The sequence below is a fragment of the Thalia democratica genome, chromosome 5, assembly GCF_965202585.1.
Source record: "Thalia democratica chromosome 5, ktThaDemo2.hap1.1, whole genome shotgun sequence".
Lineage (NCBI taxonomy): Eukaryota > Metazoa > Chordata > Thaliacea > Salpida > Salpidae > Thalia > Thalia democratica.
This window is the reverse complement of record NC_139169.1, coordinates 49,515,407-49,535,637: the sequence shown is the minus strand read 5'-3', so window position 1 is coordinate 49,535,637 and position 20,231 is coordinate 49,515,407. Positions and strand designations below refer to the sequence as shown.

The 20,231-nt window shown below is 27.0% G+C and overlaps 1 protein-coding gene across 3 annotated transcripts in view; it reads right to left on the bottom strand.

Moving 5' to 3' along the window:
* Window positions 1-7,044: 7,044 nt before the first annotated feature.
* The window catches only part of LOC145835477 (G protein-activated inward rectifier potassium channel 3-like), a 38,990-nt gene continuing 25,803 nt past the window's right edge, over window positions 7,045-20,231 (bottom strand). For all 3 annotated transcript variants that reach the window (XM_082943089.1, XM_082943087.1, XM_082943088.1), the window contains 4 exons: window positions 17,051-17,181; window positions 8,432-8,528; window positions 8,130-8,332; window positions 7,045-7,571 (listed from right to left, as the gene is read on the bottom strand). In XM_082943089.1, coding sequence (XP_082799215.1) covers window positions 7,089-7,571; window positions 8,130-8,332; window positions 8,432-8,528; window positions 17,051-17,181 — 914 coding nt within the window. In that variant the 3' untranslated portion in view covers window positions 7,045-7,088. The remainder of the gene's footprint in view (window positions 7,572-8,129; window positions 8,333-8,431; window positions 8,529-17,050; window positions 17,182-20,231) is intronic.

The following is a 20,231-nucleotide window of genomic DNA, read 5'->3' as shown; positions in this document are numbered from 1 at the left end:
TCGAAGGACAGCAACAAAATGTACTAACAAATTTTATTTAAAGAATAGTGCTCGATTTTAAGCTGCTGCTGATAGAGGTGACACCAAATCAGTTTATAGAAACCAGGAAAGTAGTTGAATTCAAAAAAATATGTTTCATCATTTTTGCTGTCAAAAACTGGAGAAATATTACACAGTAGGTTTAACAGTTAGATATATTGGTTAAACAGTTTTTTTCTTCTTTACTCTAGACAGTGTAGTGTTACAAATTCTACTATGGACAATATTGACAATATGCCAACGATGTATGATCAAGACAGAAAATCTACAATTAAAGAAAACTGTTAAAACCATTACTGAGATGGCTCCTTAGAAAGCACTAGGCAGTGAAGGTATATCAGCTGACTTGCTCAGTCATTAAAAGTCCTGATTATTACCCTATCTATCTGAAGTTTATAGGGAAGATATATTGCCACAAGACATACATGTTGCTAAATTATGACATTATATAAAGACAAGGATTTTATGTCAGATTCCAACAACCAACACCCTCAACCAACGGGACATTTTTTTCTTGGAGTCGCTGGTAAAGGTTTTGCTTTTGTAGTTTTACTTGGTTTCAGAAGCTAGCCAAAAGAGTATATACTTAGTTGCAGTGTGGATTTAAGTCTAAAAACTGATGTGATTTTCTCTGTACGACAGTTACAAGAGAAATGCTATGAACATAAAGTTCATTGGTGTATTGTTTTAATTGGCCTTACTAAAACTTTTAATTTAGTAAGTAGGGAAGGACTGTTTGTTATATTCTTAAAGTTGAATGCACTCCAAGTCTCTTAAATATTGTCAAGTGTTTCAACACAAACTTAAGGGCAACCATATAAATTCTAATATGATGGCAGTGTTGCTGATTCACTTTAAGTCAAAAGTGGAGTAAATCAAGAAAGCGTTCTTGCTACAACTCTATACAAAATCTTTTTTCAAATTATTTTTAATGAGCGATTTTGGCTCATCATTACAGAGGTTAAGATCCATACAAGAACTGATGGTTGCTTTTTCAATGTTACATGTGTGAGATAAAATGAAAAACTGAAGAATATTGAAATACGTGATCTTTTCTTTACTGATGATGCTGCACTCGAAACTCACCAAAATCTTCAAAATTCCTTAGTTAGTTATCGTCAGCATTCTCAGATTTCGGCCTTAACATTAGTTGTTAAAAAACTAAAATCATAAGCCAAACACAGATATTCCACCATCAATAAAGATCGATGGCAAGGATATCAAAAAAAAAAAACCCTTGCCCGAAAGATGCGTCAAACGCATCATTTGACGAAAATCAGTAGTCGAATTGGTAAAACGTCAAGCATATTTGCTCGTATGAATGCAAGAGTTTGAGGTAACCAGAGGTTAAGAACTTACACAAAGTTTAACGTTTATTGTAGTTTTGTATGCAGTACTCTGCTATACGGTAGCAAAATATTGACCTTCTTAAAACTTAAGAAATGAAAACTAACACCTTTAACCTACGACACCTCCGTCGTATCTTAGAGTTGGATAACAACAAAAGAATACTAACGATGAAGTGCTGTGACATACTGGTCTTACCACTATGTACTTTGTCCTCAGCCAGCTTAGGCTTTGCTGTCATCGTCATCTAATATAGACGGGTGACGAACGAATACCAAGCCTCTGTTTTACCGAAAGTTGGTCGTTGGAAAACGCAACTGCCTTCGTTTAAGATAACGTTTTAAGGATGTCTGCAAGCGCGACCTACAGAATATGGATGTCAGAATTAATGAAGGGGAGGAGATTGCTAATGACTGCGACAAATGGCTATACAGTAACCTCTCGATTATTTACGCACATTGTGTCCACAGAAAAAGTGCGTAAAGATGCGAGAGATCGTAAAGATACGAGAGGTACCAAATATACTTACTATAATGGCTGTTTTTTGATATTGCTTCTAGTTAAAAGCAGACTGGGAACTTTCCCAGTTTTAACAATTTGTTTACTTTATTTATAAATATGAAAACAAAAGATAAAACTATACATATACTAAAAAATAAGATAAAAATATGTCTAAAATAATAAGTAGATTTTGTCTCTATCTATATTTAAATGTCACTTATTTGATGCTTAACATTCATATTCTATTCTACTTAGCAAATTCAATTTATAATAAAGCATTTGGTTACAGTTAAAAAATGGTGTGGTGTCTATATTAAAATTTGTGTTGCTTTATTCATATATAGTGCAAGAGTGCTGTATTATTTTTTTTTGTGTTTTTAACTCTCATAATTTCATTATACTTTCATTATTTAACACAGTCATATTTCTATCAGAATTTATATTTAATCTCTTATTGCTAACATAATTAATCTAAATGTTTATCAATTAGTCAAGGAACATAAGTTTACTAATTCTACAGATATAGAGAGGTGAGATAGCATTTAACAACATATTTTGAATTAAAAATATACAACAAACCTAACTAGTGCAATACTAAAAAAAAAAAAATATTTTTTGAATTTTTTAGAATTCTAAAATGCGTAACTAAACGTGAGTGCGTAACGTCACGAGTGCGTAAAGATGCGAGAGGTTACTGTATTCTAAATATAAAAGATGTGTGAACGGACTTTAAGTTCTGACAATTCAAATACTGACAATTCAACTATAATAGCTCTTAGATATTGTGAATTATGTTTTTTATTACTTTTTTTGTAGTATTATACCTTAACAGTTATACTTACATGAGCATTTTTGTTTTGTTAAACTTAAAAAGTTTTTTAGCTATGATAAAATGAAGTTTTAAAATTTAATCTAGTTTTCCTATATTACTAACCTAACTTTACCTTTTAATAATAATTTTATTCAAAAAAATAACCATTAAAATATTCTTATTAAGACCTCTACAAGTTTTTTTTATTTTTTCGAATTTAATCTACTATTTGAGATGTGACCCTTTTAATTTTTTGTACGAGCTTATATTGCCAGACTTCGAGTTGTCGTGGTTTGAGTAGTTATGAAACCACAAAAGATAAAGTGAGAGAAAAAAATACTTTAAGAAAATGAACCTGACGAAGAAATAAGAATCAAGTTAATTTTTTTTTATTGTATGTATCGTTTTAATGTGTTATTGTATTTATAACTTTTTTTTATTGTTCTGAATTCTCTACATAACTAACTTTTTAAGCACAACACTCATATCTGATTTCAGCTTATACCGGCCTATTATTATATAAAACACCAAAAGTTTTTGATAATCTAGTATTTAGTGTTTCTACATGTTCTGTAAAAAAATGATTACTATCTATTTTGACACTTAAAGACTACTAAAGTACGTATAACTATTTAATTTTTTTCATATTTGTCCTACCTATCTTTCTAAAAGGTTTATATTTTCTTTTTCTACTGAATGAAAAAGCATCTCTTTTGTTTGATTACTATTTCATTTTATTTGATAAACAGTTAATCAGTTTTAAATTACTTTAAGTTTAAATTTAATATTGACACTAAGATACAAATTTATTACAAAATTATTTAAACCAACTTTTTTTAGTTCTTGATATGATTCCAACTACAAGTACATTTTTCTCTTTATACCATAGTGTTCAAACTTGTTTAGCTAAATTACTCTTATCGCCTATTTAAAGGTTTATTTTTATCTAACTGCATAATACGCTTCACCCTGAGATAACAGAGATTACTAGAACTATGTTTAAGTAGTCCAACTTTTATTAATGCATAGTTGATGTAATATAAATAACTAAACAAAAAATATTTAATTTAATTAAAAAAGATCGTAAACTATTTTGGTTTATCAACTTTATCAAAAATCTTTTAAACGTCTAAAAACTATTTTGTTTTCATAAAAATATAATTGCATAGGGACAAAAAAACAGAAGTTAGCATAAAGAAATAGCCTTATTATGGTTAGGTTTTTTATTATTAAAACTAAAAGATTTTAAAACGCAGAATATTTAAGTTATAAATAAGCTTAATGTATTAAAAATGTCTTTTTTGGTAAACCAGGTTTCAAAAAGTAGGAAACCTTGTGTAATTCATAATTTTACAAGTTTTTAAAATTTAATAGTATAATTTTTTGTAACTTAGGAGTACGCATTATATGGCCTGCGACGTATTTTTAACCTTTGAAACGTCTTGTTCAAACCAAATTAAATCGAGCTTTTTAATACTGAATAGTTAAAATGTGATCTGAATTTAATTTATAGTAAATAGTAGTGCAAATTAAATGACTGTTTCATTATGTTTTAGTTAAAAACAAATGTTTTATTTTTTATGCTATATATTTTAAAATTACGTGGCCAACTCAGAGTTTAAAAACAATTCAGCTTGCAAAAGATATTTTATAATAAATCTGGCTCGTCGACTAAAAAAAATTCCAAGTCCCATTATAACGATTTATTATTAAAAGTTAAGTTGTACTTTACTATTTGATAACAACAAAAATAACACTATAAACTAAAACTTTGTTATGTATTTTTATAGTTAGAAATCTAAAGGTTATAGTTTTCGCAATAATTTTTTTTAATGATTTTAAGTTTGCAGATTGTGTTTTTTTTTTGCAAATATATAAGACATAGCTTTTTTAAATCAGAAAAGGCAAAGTAGTTTTATGTAGAGTTATTACATATTAACTAGAAGCATTTGCCTTCGGAGTATTAAAACATTTGAAAATGTAACTTAATCTATTTAAATATTTATACTCTTTATAGAACAATTAAAAAAAGTTTTAACGGCTCTATAAATTTTAGACCAAGAAAAATAGTTTCTACTTTAAACTCTTTGTTTTGACCTCATTTGCTTTGTACCTTATTTTTTTATGAATATTTTAAAGCGCAAAACGCTAATTTTTTTCATGTATCTACCATTAGCCTAGGTAAAACAGCATTGCAAAATATTTTAATTAGTTTATATATCGACAAAAACTTTATGTTATCTAAATGTTTGCATTAGTTTTGTTATTAAGTTTATGACAGAAAATAGTTGTTTCAAAATGATATTTTAAAACTATGTATCCTGTTTAAGAATATCGTACTTTCAAAATATTTTAAAAACAAATTTGATATTTACTTATAAAGTTTTTTACCAAGTGAAATTATTCATAAAAATGATTTGTAAATTTCCATTTTTCTTAGGACTAAAAATAATAACAGCTTGTTGTAAGCTTTATTGAAAATTTATTAGTTTTAAATTTCAAATAATATTGAAACGGTTTTAGACTTTTATTGCACATGATTTGTTTTTTTTAGTTTTGTTACTACAAATGCTTATTATGGATAAAAATCGTTTATCAATATTTTATTCAACATATTGCCAAAATCAATACAGTGTTTCACTCTAGGCATTCCAGAGATCCTTAGAGAAGTATAAAAATCTAATACCTGAAACATTAACTAAAGATTAAGATTAAAAGTGTCATCAGAAATGGATATTATTGTCGTAATGATAGTTACTACAAAATATTCACGCACATTTAGGCTTTATAAAAACTAAATTTATGAAACTAAACTTAAACAAAATTCTAAAAAAATACCCAAAACAGTATAATGTCTTTATATAAAAATCTTAGATTTTAATCTATATACTTAGTGTTATATTTTAAAATATTTCAACCTCTTTATTTAAGCCAATAAGATTTTTAGTCTATCTTTATATTTTTGTTTTATTTTTATGTGTGTGTATACTATAAAGTATGTATAATTTGTATATAATTTTTTCATATATTTTAAGTTTAAAAAACTCATTTTATAAAAAAAAAAAAACAGATTGTTAATTCAAACAAATTCAGGTTTATTTTTAAATTTGGTTTCAACTACGATATTAAAAATTTCTATCTTATATTTAATATTTTAACTTTTATTAATTTTTTTTTGCAAAATCTTTCATTTAATTGTTAAACCCTTTTTTTAGATTTAACTAAAAAACCAAGATATCAAGAACACTTAAAGTGAAACATTGTATAGTTTTTGATAATATGTTGAGTAAATCTTGATGACTTGTCTCCTCCTATAAGTATAAGTTGAGAGCCTCTCATTGTTTAATTTAATAATAAATCATAATATCATAAATCTTTTATTACATTTACTTTCAAACAAAACCACTTATTTGTCGTGTTCAGCAGTTAAATTATGTGCAGCATTACAAAAAATCTGCAAAAGCTACGAATGTTGAATAAAGTTACAACTATTAGTAGAAAAATGTTTAAAATATTATAATAACAGTACGAAACAAACGTATACTATAGTACTACGTTAAATTTGTCCGCTAGAAGCTTTATAAATTATGCAGTCAGTATTTACTTAAAAATTTTTAATTTGGCTTGTGAGTGATCTAATACCAAAAAAGAAACTTGATTTTATTATTTGTTTTGCATTTAAAAATTTTTTAAAACCATTTTTATGTTTTTTTTTGATGCAACATTACAAATTATATAGTTTTTGTTTTTTAATACAAATGATTATTTTTTGACCAACATTAAAATTACATTGTTCTATTATTGTTAATTAGCAAATGGTTTTTCAAAGTTCAGGATTGTGATTTATGGAGAATTTAAATAAGTGTTTAATTTTCAAATTTAAAGCATTTACTGTTAAATAGTTTTTATTTAATTTTTTAACGTTCTATTAACTGAAAACATAATCGTAAAAAAAGAACTATAAAAAATACATAAAATACCTGAAAGTTAAAATATTTTAAACTAAACATGTAAAAAATTAAAGTTTTACAAAATTTTAAATAAGCAAGTTGTTAAATTAATAGAAAAAATTTCAATTCAGTTAAAAAATAAGTATATGACTTAAGAAAAACGAGCGTCTAAATAACATTTTTTAATGAAGACAAAACGTGGTTTCGGATTGAAAATAACGAAAACCACTAAGTTAAGTAAAATATTATATAAACTAAATTAATAAGCTCTGTCAAAACACTTGATGAAAAGAAAGTTTGTATATATATTTTTGATGCAGTTAGTTTACGAAAAATTAAAAACTAAATAAAATATTTTAAATTTTCTTTTACTCTGCATTGTTTAAAAGACTCCTTTAATAACATGTTTCATTCATTTAGATTATTTTAAAGTCACTAAACTATAAAACTAAAGCAACGTCTTCGATTTTTTTTACAGCTGTATTTAAGTCATCGTTGTCTGGTTGACGGAGCGAAAAGGGAATTTCAACATGTGATTTTGTATCTTGGATAGACATTCTAAACGCAGAATTTTGAAAATTTATCTTGTTACTTAAGCTTCCACCGCTTACAGTTCTTCTCATTAACCTGGAGTCAGCATCAACACAGTTTTCAAGGTAATTTTGTGAGGAAGCAAGTGAAAGATTAGACGCAGACCTTGACTGAGGTATCTTAGATCTAGTATAGTTGGACGAGACTGATCTTAATTTATTTTTATGTGCTTCTTGAGTAATTTCAAGCAATAAGTTTTCTTTGCTCACAATATTTTCGTCGTATTTATTGTGACCAATGTCATCATTTTGTTTTTTTACTATAAGAGAAGTATCTGGCCAAACCTCTGATCCAGTTCCAAGCTCGCACTTTTCTAATAGTTTTGATGGAATCTAGAAAACAAAAAGATACGATCAAAAATTTTTCATATTATAAAAAATCGATTTGCAAATTACAGCTTAACTATATTCACTATAAAGAATAATGCAGCATAGCAGCTTAAAAAATTACAAAAATAACCTAAATAATAAATTTGTTACCAATAAAAATCTAAAATCTTGAATGCTTTGTTAGTGAATTACAATTTTATTTTGTTTTACTCAAAACCTACTAAAGTTATTATCTATTTCTCATTAATAAACTTCGTTTTGTATAAATTCATATTGTCACATATAATTACACTAATATGTTTTAATTTTGATACATATTGATTATAGAAGAAATTAAACAGAGTTCTTTGTAAGAAAATAAATTGAAGTTACAACAAAACTATTTTGTTTATAACAAAAAGACGATTTTTATTTCTAATTAAACGTCATAAAAACGTTCGTATTGTACAAACTCTAGTATTATAAGTAAAGTTTTAGTTGCGTACAGAAACTTTGCTAAAAAGTACTAAAACTAAGTGCAATAGCTAAATGTACTTTTCATTGTATGTTTTACTCACTAACTTTGTTTTCATTTACGAAATTTATAACCGTTGGTGAAATATGAGTAGCTGGAACGGAGTTTGAATTTGGAAGTGAGAATTTATTATGGAGAACTTCAGTAACATTTTGGTGGCCTAATCCGACTGAGGAGTGCGTTTTTACAGACTCTTTCTTTCTGTTACCATGGTTATTGTGGTGGTGTCCATTACCAAGCTTACCTGGAACTGTTTTTTAGTTTTATAAGTAAAATTAATTACGATAAATTAAACCAAAGTTTTACTTCAGAAAAAAAAAATAATTGTTATAGTTTAAATAAAAATTACCGGCTAGACTCCTAACACTAAGAACTGATGAAGAAGCTTGGACATGTCTAGTTCCCATTAACTCGTAGTCATGCATGGATATTTTTGGCATTGAAACCTGATAAGACAGTTTAAATAATTATACAATGATGAAGTAGTCATTAATTAAAGAAAATTATAACTTTTTAAGAATAACTTTCTTGTAACCTAAACTTATAAAATGTAAAGGAAAACTAAAACAAAGGAAGTAGTTGCAAAATGATAACATAATTAAACTATAAAAAAGTTTACTAGGCTTACGAATTTTCATTAAAATAATTATTTAAAGTTAAAGAATTCATTTTGTTGTTTAAATGTATTAAAGTTAAAAACTTTTAGGGACGGTAATATTGATGTTTGCTAATTTTTCTCGTTGTTTTTCTTCCGAATAAATTTTAAATAGTATAAAGTGACAATCAAGTAAAGTTTATTCAGTTCTCTAAATAAGTAAATAAGGTTGTTTACTGTTTAGGCTTAGAACAGTAGAAAAATTTATGCAATAGTGTCATAAACACACTAAAACACGCACAAAAAATATGGAAACGGGTCACAAAACACGGGAACAGGTCAAATTGCACGAAGACAAAATTGCACGAGGTTACAAAATTGCATGAGGGAACTAAATTGCACGAGAACAAAATTGTACGAAAGGACAAAATTGCACGAAGATACTTTTGACGAAGACAAATTTACCCGAGAGCCTAAAATTGCACGAAGACAATTTTGCACCAAGGATCAATTTTGCACGAGAGTTAAAAACAAAAAGAAAAAAAAATACTTACCGGGGGTAAGGGTTAGGGGTAACAGTGATAATAAAAAATAAAAATAAAATTAGTAAAAATTATTGAAAAAAATTCAACCCGTGCAAAAATTTCTGCTTGTGCAAAAGTGTCTTCGTGCAAAAGTGAGCCTTCGTGCAAAAGTATCTTCGTGCAATTTTGTCCCCTCGTGCAATTTTGTACGCTCATGCAAACTTGACAGCTACCCCAAATACACGAGCGTCACTTTCGCACGAGTCTTATTTTTGCTTGAGCTTGAACTTTGCTAATCAAAATAAATTATAGTTTTAAACATTTTTCTTTATAATATTGATTTCTAATAAAAAAAATTGCTAATTTGTTTTAAAATGGGACTGTTTTGATTAAACTAAGGTGCATAAGTGTCGGTTCGTGCAAAATTGATGCTTATCTATTTCTGATGTCTAAAGTTATAGGCTTAAATTACTAGTGTCTGAAGTAAAGAGAGTCGATACCTATTTTAATTAAAAATTAGCTGACATAAGTATCAATGCAGAATACTGTTTGAACAGCTTTTTATTTAATTTTCTAAAATTAGTTAAACTAGTACATAAAACAATAGCTGTGTTTTATGAATTTAATTATATGGGAATAAAAGTCCAATGCTGGTATAAAAAGTAATTAAAATTCAATTTACTAGACTAAAATAAGAAGTATATAAAAAAATTAAATCAAGTGCATTAAAGATAAAACAATTTGATATGTTTGAAATTAAGTGTTTAATGTTTAATAAAAAAAGTTATCTGTAAAAGGTAGCATTAGTCTATACAAAATATTGACTACAGTAAATAAACTTTTAAATAATTAGAACAAAAAACAAGACGAATATAAATAAGCATACAAAAATTTATCTGTATAATCTTTTTTAGCATTCGCAAGATATTTACCATAAACTATAATAATAAAAAAACTTTTAAAATAGTTACTATGACAGTTATTTTTTTTACAGTTTATGAAGATATAACTAACTTTATCCTTTGGTACACAAGATTAACAGTACACAACTAAATAATTTTTTATTAAAAATACAAATGAAATTCAATTGAATATTCCATACTTCAAATTTTTATATTTCTCTAGCCGGAAACGGGTCTAAATTGCACGAAGACAAAATTGCACGAAGTTACTAAATTGCACGAGTGCACACAAATGCACAAAGCCAAATTTGCACGAAGCCAAATTTGCACGAGGGCACAAAATTGCACGAGGTAACTAAAATGCACGAAGACAATTTTGCACGAGTTACATTTTTGCACGAGAGTAAAAAATACAGAAAAAATAAATAATAAAAATAAAGTTACTGACCGAGGGTAAGGGTTAGGGGTAACAGTGATAGTAAACATAAAATTGAAAAGTAACTAATAAGTTTTATTAAATTAAAAGAAAAAATGTCATAAAAAAAAGCTACCGACCGAAGGTGAGGGTTAAGGGTAACAGTGATAGTAAAAAATAAAATAAAAAAAAATAAAGTAAATTTTACCGACCGAGGGTAAGGTGTTAGGGGTAACAGTGATAGAAAAAAAAAACTAACCTAAATTGAAAAAAAAAATTAAAAACAGTAAAAAAGTACAAAAATAAATAAATAAAAATTTATTGCGTGCAAAAACTTCACCGTGCAAAATTGTCTGTTTTTGCAAAGTGACCCTACGTGCAAAAATATCTTCGTGCAGTTTTGATCACTCGTGCAATTTTGTCCTCTCGTGCAATTTTGTACGCTCGTTTAAATTTGACAGCTACCCCTCTAGTCATATATGTTTTTCAAAAACACTAAAAGAAATTTTTTTAAATAAAAGTAATTATAAATTAAAAAAAAAACATGTACGACTTAATAAAGTCAACGATTGAAAAAGAAAACAATTAATTAAAATTAGTTATCTGAGGTATCATTCAAGCATAAAAATTTATCTCGTTAGTTTTTTGAAGTTAAAATAGCTTAGACTAAAAAAGTTTCAATAAAATAATTAATAAACAGTAAAAATTGTTTTTTTTAAGCACTCAAAACATATAAGAAAATTTAGAATATAAAATGTTTACTTTTTCAATATCAATGGAAGGTCAGCACTAATAGAGAAAACTATAAAGCAAATGAATACAAAATAATAATATGTTGGTGAACCTACGAATAGTTAACACAAAATGGAAAAGTTTTAATACCCGATTTTGATAATACTTTTTAATTTTTTTCATGTTACTAAATAATATTTGTACTAGATTACATCCAAAACAGAAGTTGTTTTATAACCAAACATTTGGAAAACTGCTTAATTTCAACAAAAAAGAAAAATAACTGCAAATCAATATTTCTATCAAAACACTGTTTATAGCTGACATTTGGTATAGTAAGTGCTTTAATGAACTAAAAACTTTGATCGTAAAAGATCAAAAATAACTATAGTTTGTATAAGCATTTTGCCATTTTTATTTGCTTAAACTTTGATTAAAATGGACCTAAAACGTGTATGTAAAGGGAACTTGGAAAAATTAATATTGGATAAGATTTAATCTATAAGAACAGTAACCTCTCGCTTATTTACGCACATTGTGTCCACAGAAAAAATGCGTAAAGATACGAGATGTCGTAAAGATACGAGAGGTACCAAATATACTTACTATAATGACTGTTTTTCGATATTGCTTCTAGTTAAAAGCAGACTGGGAACCTTGCACTTTTAACAATTTGTTTACTTTACTTATAAATATGAAAACAAAAGATAAAACTATACATATTAGAAAAAAAAGGTTTTAAATTTTTATAAAATAATAATACTTGTAGAAAAATTTTACTAATTTTAAAAATAAGTGATTTATATGTGATTTATTAGATACTTGACATTTATATCCTATTCTACTTAGCAAATTCATTTAAAAAACTAAGCATTTGTTTACAATTAAGAAATGGTGTGCTGTCTATAGTAAATTTTTTTTCTAAAGTCTTTTACAAAAATATGCATTTGGTGCTGTAACGGATTCCTGCTTTTGATCAGAAATATATAAAATATAAGAAAAAAGTTTTAAAATAATTGTTTATGTTACTACAACTTTTTTTTAATTTGACTTTTGCCCACATAAGGATAAATTTGTCTTGCATTGTATTAAACTGCAAGAAGGTATAAAGAAGCCTAGCAAGAAGGTATGATTTAACTAAGGGATCAATAAGATATATTTTGAGCAATAGAAAGATCATAAAAGACAGTGCTTTTCAGATGTCGGATACCGTGATAAATAGCATTTCAAGGATATAACATTTTTATTGTTTGAATTTTATAAAACTCTAAAATGCGTAACTAAACGAGAATGCGTAACTTCACGAGTGCGTAAAGATGCAAGAGGTTACTGTAATGCAAGACAAAATTAGATATTTATTAATTTATACTTTGAATATTCTGTAAATAAAGCTTAAATATCCTAATAAAATAATTGTCAACTAAATATTTTTAGGACCGTAAAATATGCGTTAGTATAAATTAAAAAAGATACTCCTTTCAATACTTAAAACAATTAAAAGTTAGAATATTTCTTACATAGTACTAAAAGCTTTTATCAAAAACGGTTAAAGAATCTTTTTTTTTTTTCAAAACGATACTTACAAAATTAAATCTATGTAGTTATTCAGATATTCTAAAAAAAAATTGTTAAAAAAATTTAATGAACATATGTAACTGAATTATTACTTTATCAGCCGTCAACTCAAAAATACTTTTTAAACCGATGAACAATTATAGAGAACAAGATACCCTCTGATATAATCTTGTACAAAAGAGAGTAAATAAATTCAAAAAGACTATGTTTTATACCAAAAATATTTAAAACTATTAAAATTAAAAGGTGGTACTAAAGAAATTAAAATATACTAAAATTCTTTTACCTAAACAGTTGAAGTACCACTTATTATTATCATGTGTGAAGACTACTAAACATAATTAAAATATTGTTTTTATAAATTTTTAGCATACTTTTAATTTAAATTTTAGACTTAAAATAATTTTATCGTTTTTTACTCAATACAAGCTTTTAAAGTTTTATTGTCAAAACAATGTTTCACTCGTTCAAAATAATTCAAAGGAGATACTCAGTTGATTTAAATATTCTAAAATACTACAAAAAATACACTTATGGCTTTTACAGCTTCGTGTAACAACCCTTTTTATTTAAAAGTTCTTTATAACTTTAAATACATTTTCAATTACCTAAAATAAAAGTGTCCAAATGTCTTATACGAAAAAAGTATTTGTCGATTATCTACCATAAAATTCTAGTATAAGTTCTACTAAGGTATACAGGTGGGTAGGTGTCAAATTTGCACGAGCGTACAAAATTGCACCAAGGGACAAAACTGCACGAGGGAACAAAATTGCACAAAGATAAAATTGCACGAGGGCACAAATTGCACAAAGATAAAATTGCACGATGACACTTTTACGCGGAGGGTCAATCTTGCACGAAGAAATTTTTGCACGGTTTTTTTTTTTTAGTAATTTTATTATTCTATTATAATTATTTTTTATTAATTTAGAATTTTTGTTTTTACTGTCATAGTTACCGCTAACCCTTACCCTCCTTCGGTAAATAATTACTTTCTTTTTATTTTTTTATTAGTTAATTTTTTCTATTTTTCTATTTTTCTTTTTTATTAGTTATTATTTGTTTTTTTTAGTTTTACTATCACTGTTACCCCTAACTCTTACCCTCGGTCGGTAGCTTTTTTTTTTTCTTTTTTTATTAATTTATTTTTAGTTATTTTTCTTGTTTTTCTTAACAGTAATTTTTATTAATTTTGTTTTATTTTTACTTTTATTTTTACCCCTAACCCTTACCCTCTGTCGGTAATTTGTTTTAATCTTTATCTTTTTATAAATTTATGTTTTAATTATTTTTTGTGTATTTTTATTTATATTTTTTTTTGTTTTTGTTTTTCTCTTCTGCAAAAATGACCCTCCATGCAAAATTGTCTTCGTACAATTTTGTCTCCATGCAATTTTGACCCATTCCCATACAGGTAAAGTCGTTAATTAGTTATAGAGGTAAAAATTTACTGCTTTGATTGTTATTTCGGTATAATAAAAAAATAATAATGAAAATTTAATGTATGCTATAGCATTTTATAATACAAGTCTATACTTTTACGTAGATATCATTAAGAATAATCTTGAAAATGTTTAACATGATTGTTACAAAAAAAAAAGAAAACATTATGTCCTGGACAAGACGATAAAATGTATCCGTGGTGTAGGAAACGATAACCAAAAAGTTCTTCGTTCACCAGATCCTATGACCAAATACTTTGAGCGTCTTTTTTGTCGTATAATATACATATATATATATATATGTACAGGAATAAGTTGATCAACTTAATAAATTAAATTTTTCAACATTGAGCCCACCTTAAGGGTTTTTTAATAAAAAAAGTTTATTTCAAGATGCATAAACTTGCAGGACTCGAGTTTCGTGCCTATGCACTCCTCAACTGCAAAGCTCAGAATAAAGCACAAAACAAATCACTCATATAAAAGTTTAAAATTTAAGCATAACTAGATTATGACGTAATTTTGAAACTGTCAAAAATCATGCAAAACGGCTTGTGCAAAAATTAAATTACCAATCGACAATTAACTGGCACAAATTCATAAAACTTCAGTGAAAAACTACATATTTGAACAGAAAATTGAATTATATAAAACTAAGATAAAAAGATAAATAAAAAAAGAAATTTAAATTCATATAAGATGAAATTAAAGCTTATTTAACTTCAAAAGCGACTTTTTATATGTCTACAAAACGATAAAAACTCTCTCCTTTTTAAGCACCTCTTATCTTTCAGTGCATATACAACGGCTGTTGCTTCTTTGAGACACAGCCTACATATCGGGCTATTACCGTCAGCTATAGGCTGTGCTCTTTTATAACTTCCCAGGATATTTCAAAGTCAATGCCGCTGCGCTTTGAGCCACAAACATACTTTGATAGCTCAGTTTCATTTTCATATATGCCACCTTTAAAAGATTTTTTATGATTGGCATACCTGAATCTTAACTGAATCGAGCACAAGCCGACGTAGAACCTCGTCTCAACGCCAGAGTTCACTGTGGTCCTGTAAACGATATTCTCCGAACGGCAATTGCCCCCTTTCAAATTATATTTACAGCTACCAGCGCAACCACATTGACTCCGAATTCCTGAGTTTTGATTAAAAATATTTTGGTTGTTTGCCTTATGTTTATCTTATTTTATACAATTCAATTTTCTGTTTAGATATGTAGTCACTCACTGAAATTTTATGAATTTGTGCCAGTTAATTGTCAATTGGTAGTTAGTTTTTGCACAAGCCGTTTTGCATGATTTTTGACAGTTTCAAAATTACGTCGTAATCTAGTTATACTTAAATTTTAAACTTTTATATGAGTGTTTTGTTTTGTGCTTTATTTTGAGCTTTGCAGTTGAGGAGTGCATAGGTACGAAACTCGAGTTCCGCAAGTTTTTGCATCTTGAAATAATCGATATATATATAAAATAGTCTCATCGAAAAAACTAATAATGAAGCAAAGAAAATAGTTACGAAAAACAATATAAAAAGTAAAATTTTAAAACTATTTCAACAACAGTGTTACATTACTACAAAAGATCATAAACCAAACTTGCCAAACAAAATAAGCTGTAGAATAACTAATCCGGCAAAAACTTTTATTGGTAAACCTGCTTAAACAAATTTAGATAAGATCAACAATTTTATAAGATTAAATAGTAATCTAAGACAATGGAAAAATACATATGAGGTATTGAACTAGTTCAATAACTTAAGTAATAAATCAACTTCAAGGTTTATTAAGTTCGATATAGTTAGCTTTTATCTAGATATCTCAGCAAAATTTTTGGAAAATTCCTTTAATTTTGCTGCAGGCCTAACTTAAATCACGGAAAAAGAAAAAGAGTTAATCAGACATTGCTGCAAACTAGTACTGTTCCACGAAGGTGAACCATGGTCGAAAAAAACATAACAAAAACAGCTTTGATGTACCAATGGGAAGCTTCCTTGGCGCAGAAATTTGCGAACTGGTTGGTTTATATATCTTAGATATATTGAAGAAGGAAAAAATCTTTAGTGATGGTAACTTTGGCATATACCGTGACGATGGTATAGCAGTGGTGGACATTCTACCGGGACCAGATATGGAGAAAAAAGCTAAACAGCTAAGAAAAGTTTTTAAAAACATTGGCTTTGATGTTACCATTGAAGCCAATCTGTTTGTAACAGACTTCCTAGATGAGACTTTAGATCTACAAATGAAAGCCACAAGCCGTAGTTTGAAAAAAAGTTTTAACACAAGAACATCTGTGGTATATATCCGATAAGCTTAGCTTATCAGGATCTCCAGGATTTAACGACTTTTAACGTTATATCTTATATATATATATATATATATATTATTATACTATTATATATTATTATATATATATATATATATATGTGTTAAACGCAGAAACAGCTGTCCCAAGCAAAAGTTCATTTTGTGTATTTTAGTTCTATAATTTTTGATTTTAAAAGATCAAAAAATCGATAGAAAATTTTTAGAAGCCTATAAAAAAGTACGAGTTTTTTTTTGTGTTCTGATTTACAACTATTCAATAATTGTTTTATAGACTAAGTTTTTAAATACACAACATATTACCATGAAAAATTTGAGACTTAGTTAAATTTTCAATAACTCTTAAGGTTCAAATGCAGTTAAGTTTTGCATTACTAACTTTTATATTTATATAACTTTTCATAAAAGAAAATTTTTCACATCTAAACTGTACAGTTACAAACCTCATAAGTTTTATGGAACTCTGCATGATCAACTCTAAAATGGCTCACATCATAACTCAGAACAGGAACAAACCTGTGGCCCCAAAGGACTTCACTTGACAAGTAAGATGTCCTTGCTTGACAAATCATACCTATCAAATATAAATTCGTTTGCAGGTTTTATTAAACCTTATTTGCGAACTGGTTTTAACAGTTATTGAGATTAATTTTATCAAAAAAAATTCAAAAATTTTCAAAAATTTTAACTTCTTAAAAGAATAAAACAAACTTATAAAAATAGTGTAATATTAAAGTAAATAATTTTTGAAACCTTATTTATTGATAAAAATTACAAAAACAAACTTAATTGTGAATTTTTTTTAACTTAAAATCTAAAAAACTATTATTAAACATATTTTTTTAATTTGAAATAGACCAAAACGTATACAATACACTTTACTAATTTTTGTTTATCGTAATGTTACTTCATTTTATATTTAAGTGTTAGTTGAAATAGAAAAAAAAAATCTTAAACGACTTTTATTAAACTTAAAATTTTTACTGAAAAAATATAACCTTATAAAAAGTTTAAGTTCGGTGAAAAGTATCATAATTTTGCTGAAAAATCTTAAAAACTTAAAAAAGTTAAAAACAAACTTATTATTGTCGTAAACGATCCTAAGCTTTCAAATATTATGGAGTTCGTAAATAAAACTTATTTAAGTGTTTAAAAATTTGTTTATCCACTTATAAAATTATAGTTATTAGCTTTTATATAACTATTAAAAAAACATAATTTTTATTTTATGTTTTCGGTTGGAAAGCATTTACTTTGTTTGTTCTGTATAACAAACTTATTATTAAGCTTATACTACTTTATACTTAATGATAGCTTAAGCTAAAGTTTTTGTTTTTCAAAATAAAACGCTATCAATATTTCAATATAAGTATAAAAACATAAATAAGAAGATTCTAGTAGACTTAGGAAGTCTTCAAATAACTATTTTTTGCAGTGGTAAAACTTATGCACGATATAAGTTTTACACGTTTGGGTAAACGATGACAGTAACTACATAAATAAATATACAGTTAAACATATTAAATACATTAAAGTACAATAAAGCATACATGTAACTAAACTAAATTTTTAGTATAATTACTCCTGCCATTTACCAAAATGCATAAAAATGACCTCGTTTAAAAATGTCACTAGCGGCATATCTGACACGTTCCACTAACTTTAGATGTAGACTTAAAATAAAAAAAAACTTTAAAATATGTTTTTTTATTTAAAAATAAAACTGTGTCATATAAATCATTCATATAAAATGTTATACATTTTTTGTTATGTACTTACAAGTAGTGATGTACCGGACTCACTATCCGGGTTCGGCCGGATATTGCTATTTTTGTCTGATATCCGGATCCGGCCGGATTCTAATTTGAAAAAAAAAAGTCCGGATCCGATTCCGGCCAGATTCTAATTTGAAAAAAAAAAGTCCGGATCCGGGTCCGGTACATCACTACTTACAAGCTATTAACATATTGTTTTAAACTCTTTTTTGCGTTAGTGAACAGATTAAATGCCATAATTAAGAAAAAAAAATCAATTTAAAAATTATGTTAAAAATATTCAAATGAAAAATAAAGCTGTTATTCTAATTAATAAAAAAAAAACAATCTTTAAACTAAACAGATAATTTTTCAATGCGAAAGAAAAAGATACAGCTGCTTAAATAACAAAATTATCAAAAATTATTTAGTGACTTTTGTATTCCTTAAATCATCACTAATTTTAAGAATAAAAAGTTGTTCGTTTACCAATTATCATATCAATGTTAGTTAACTTTTTACCGTACAACACTTTACTTCAATTAGTTATAAGTTAGTTTAAGTCTTTATAATAAAAATTGTCAATTAGTTTCTTATAAATTAAATTTGTTTTCTGTAAGTTCATAACAAACTTAAACTACTTTATTACTAATTTTTATATACATATTTTATTTTCCTTTCGTCAAACCTTATGTTAGCTTGAGCTTGTCTCACGGCATAAAAAAAGTCCAAGCTTAGGCTCTGTAGACTTTCGCCAATGTTTTCGTTGATTTTATTTAGTTAAAGATATGTTTTTACTAGGTTTATTTATTTGTTGAAAAAAAAATGCTCTTTGGAGAGGTAAATCTACCTCGCAGTTTTTCTTTCGAAAATACACAATATGATAAACAACAGCTACTGTTTACAATTATAGTCCTATTTTAAGGAAGAATGGACGCAAAGGATTGATTTTGTTGGTAGGATAAATCTTCTTACTACAATGAATAATCACCGTCTACTTTATCCAGAGCATCTCAAAGCCATACGGTCTTGTTTGCAACATCCGTACAATGACACTAAATATATTTTTAATACTAGTTATGCAAGAAAAACTGTCATTATTAACAACAAACTTCTTCATCTAAAGATTGATTTTACACCTCTAAAGAAGATATTATAGCCTTACTCTCCATGCTTTATAAAAAAGGACTATATGTTCTTTTGGTATGGTAGGATAGCTAATAAACATAAGAAAGATGGTTTAGGCATTGCTGTCAATTTTACATCTTACAGTATTGGTGAAAACCTAATCTGATAGCAACAAACGTACTCTTCGTTTATACACTAAAAAACGTACAGTAAGCCTCCTTAGTGTATGTACTCGGCTTACAAGCTGTATGCTAATGATCATATAAAAGGTGCTTTGATGAATAACTTAAATACTATAATTAGCAAACTCCTCATGTACTCTGGGTGACTTTAATACGAGGGTTGGACCGGATCATGATCCTTGTACTTTTTGTCTGGAAAACTTTAGGTATGGTAAATGAATTCAAATGGTCGACGTATGTATAGCCTTTTTATGCACAAAAATTGTGTGTGATCCTTCGCTAGATTGCTGTAAAGTTATTATCTAAAAAAGCACTAGTTAAAAGCGTTTAAAATAACGATTGACTAATGTGCATGATACGGATTGACTTAAGATATTCTCAAACTTACTAAAATCTATCATAGTACTCTTTGACACTTTTGCTTCTACTTCTTGGCAAAGCGTTCAAGAAAATGTGTAATAATTTATTTTAAGTTCTTCGGAATAGAGACACATGCCAACAAAGACTGATTTTAAGAAGATATTGGTATGTTGCTACTAGTATATAACAAATTCAGCTTC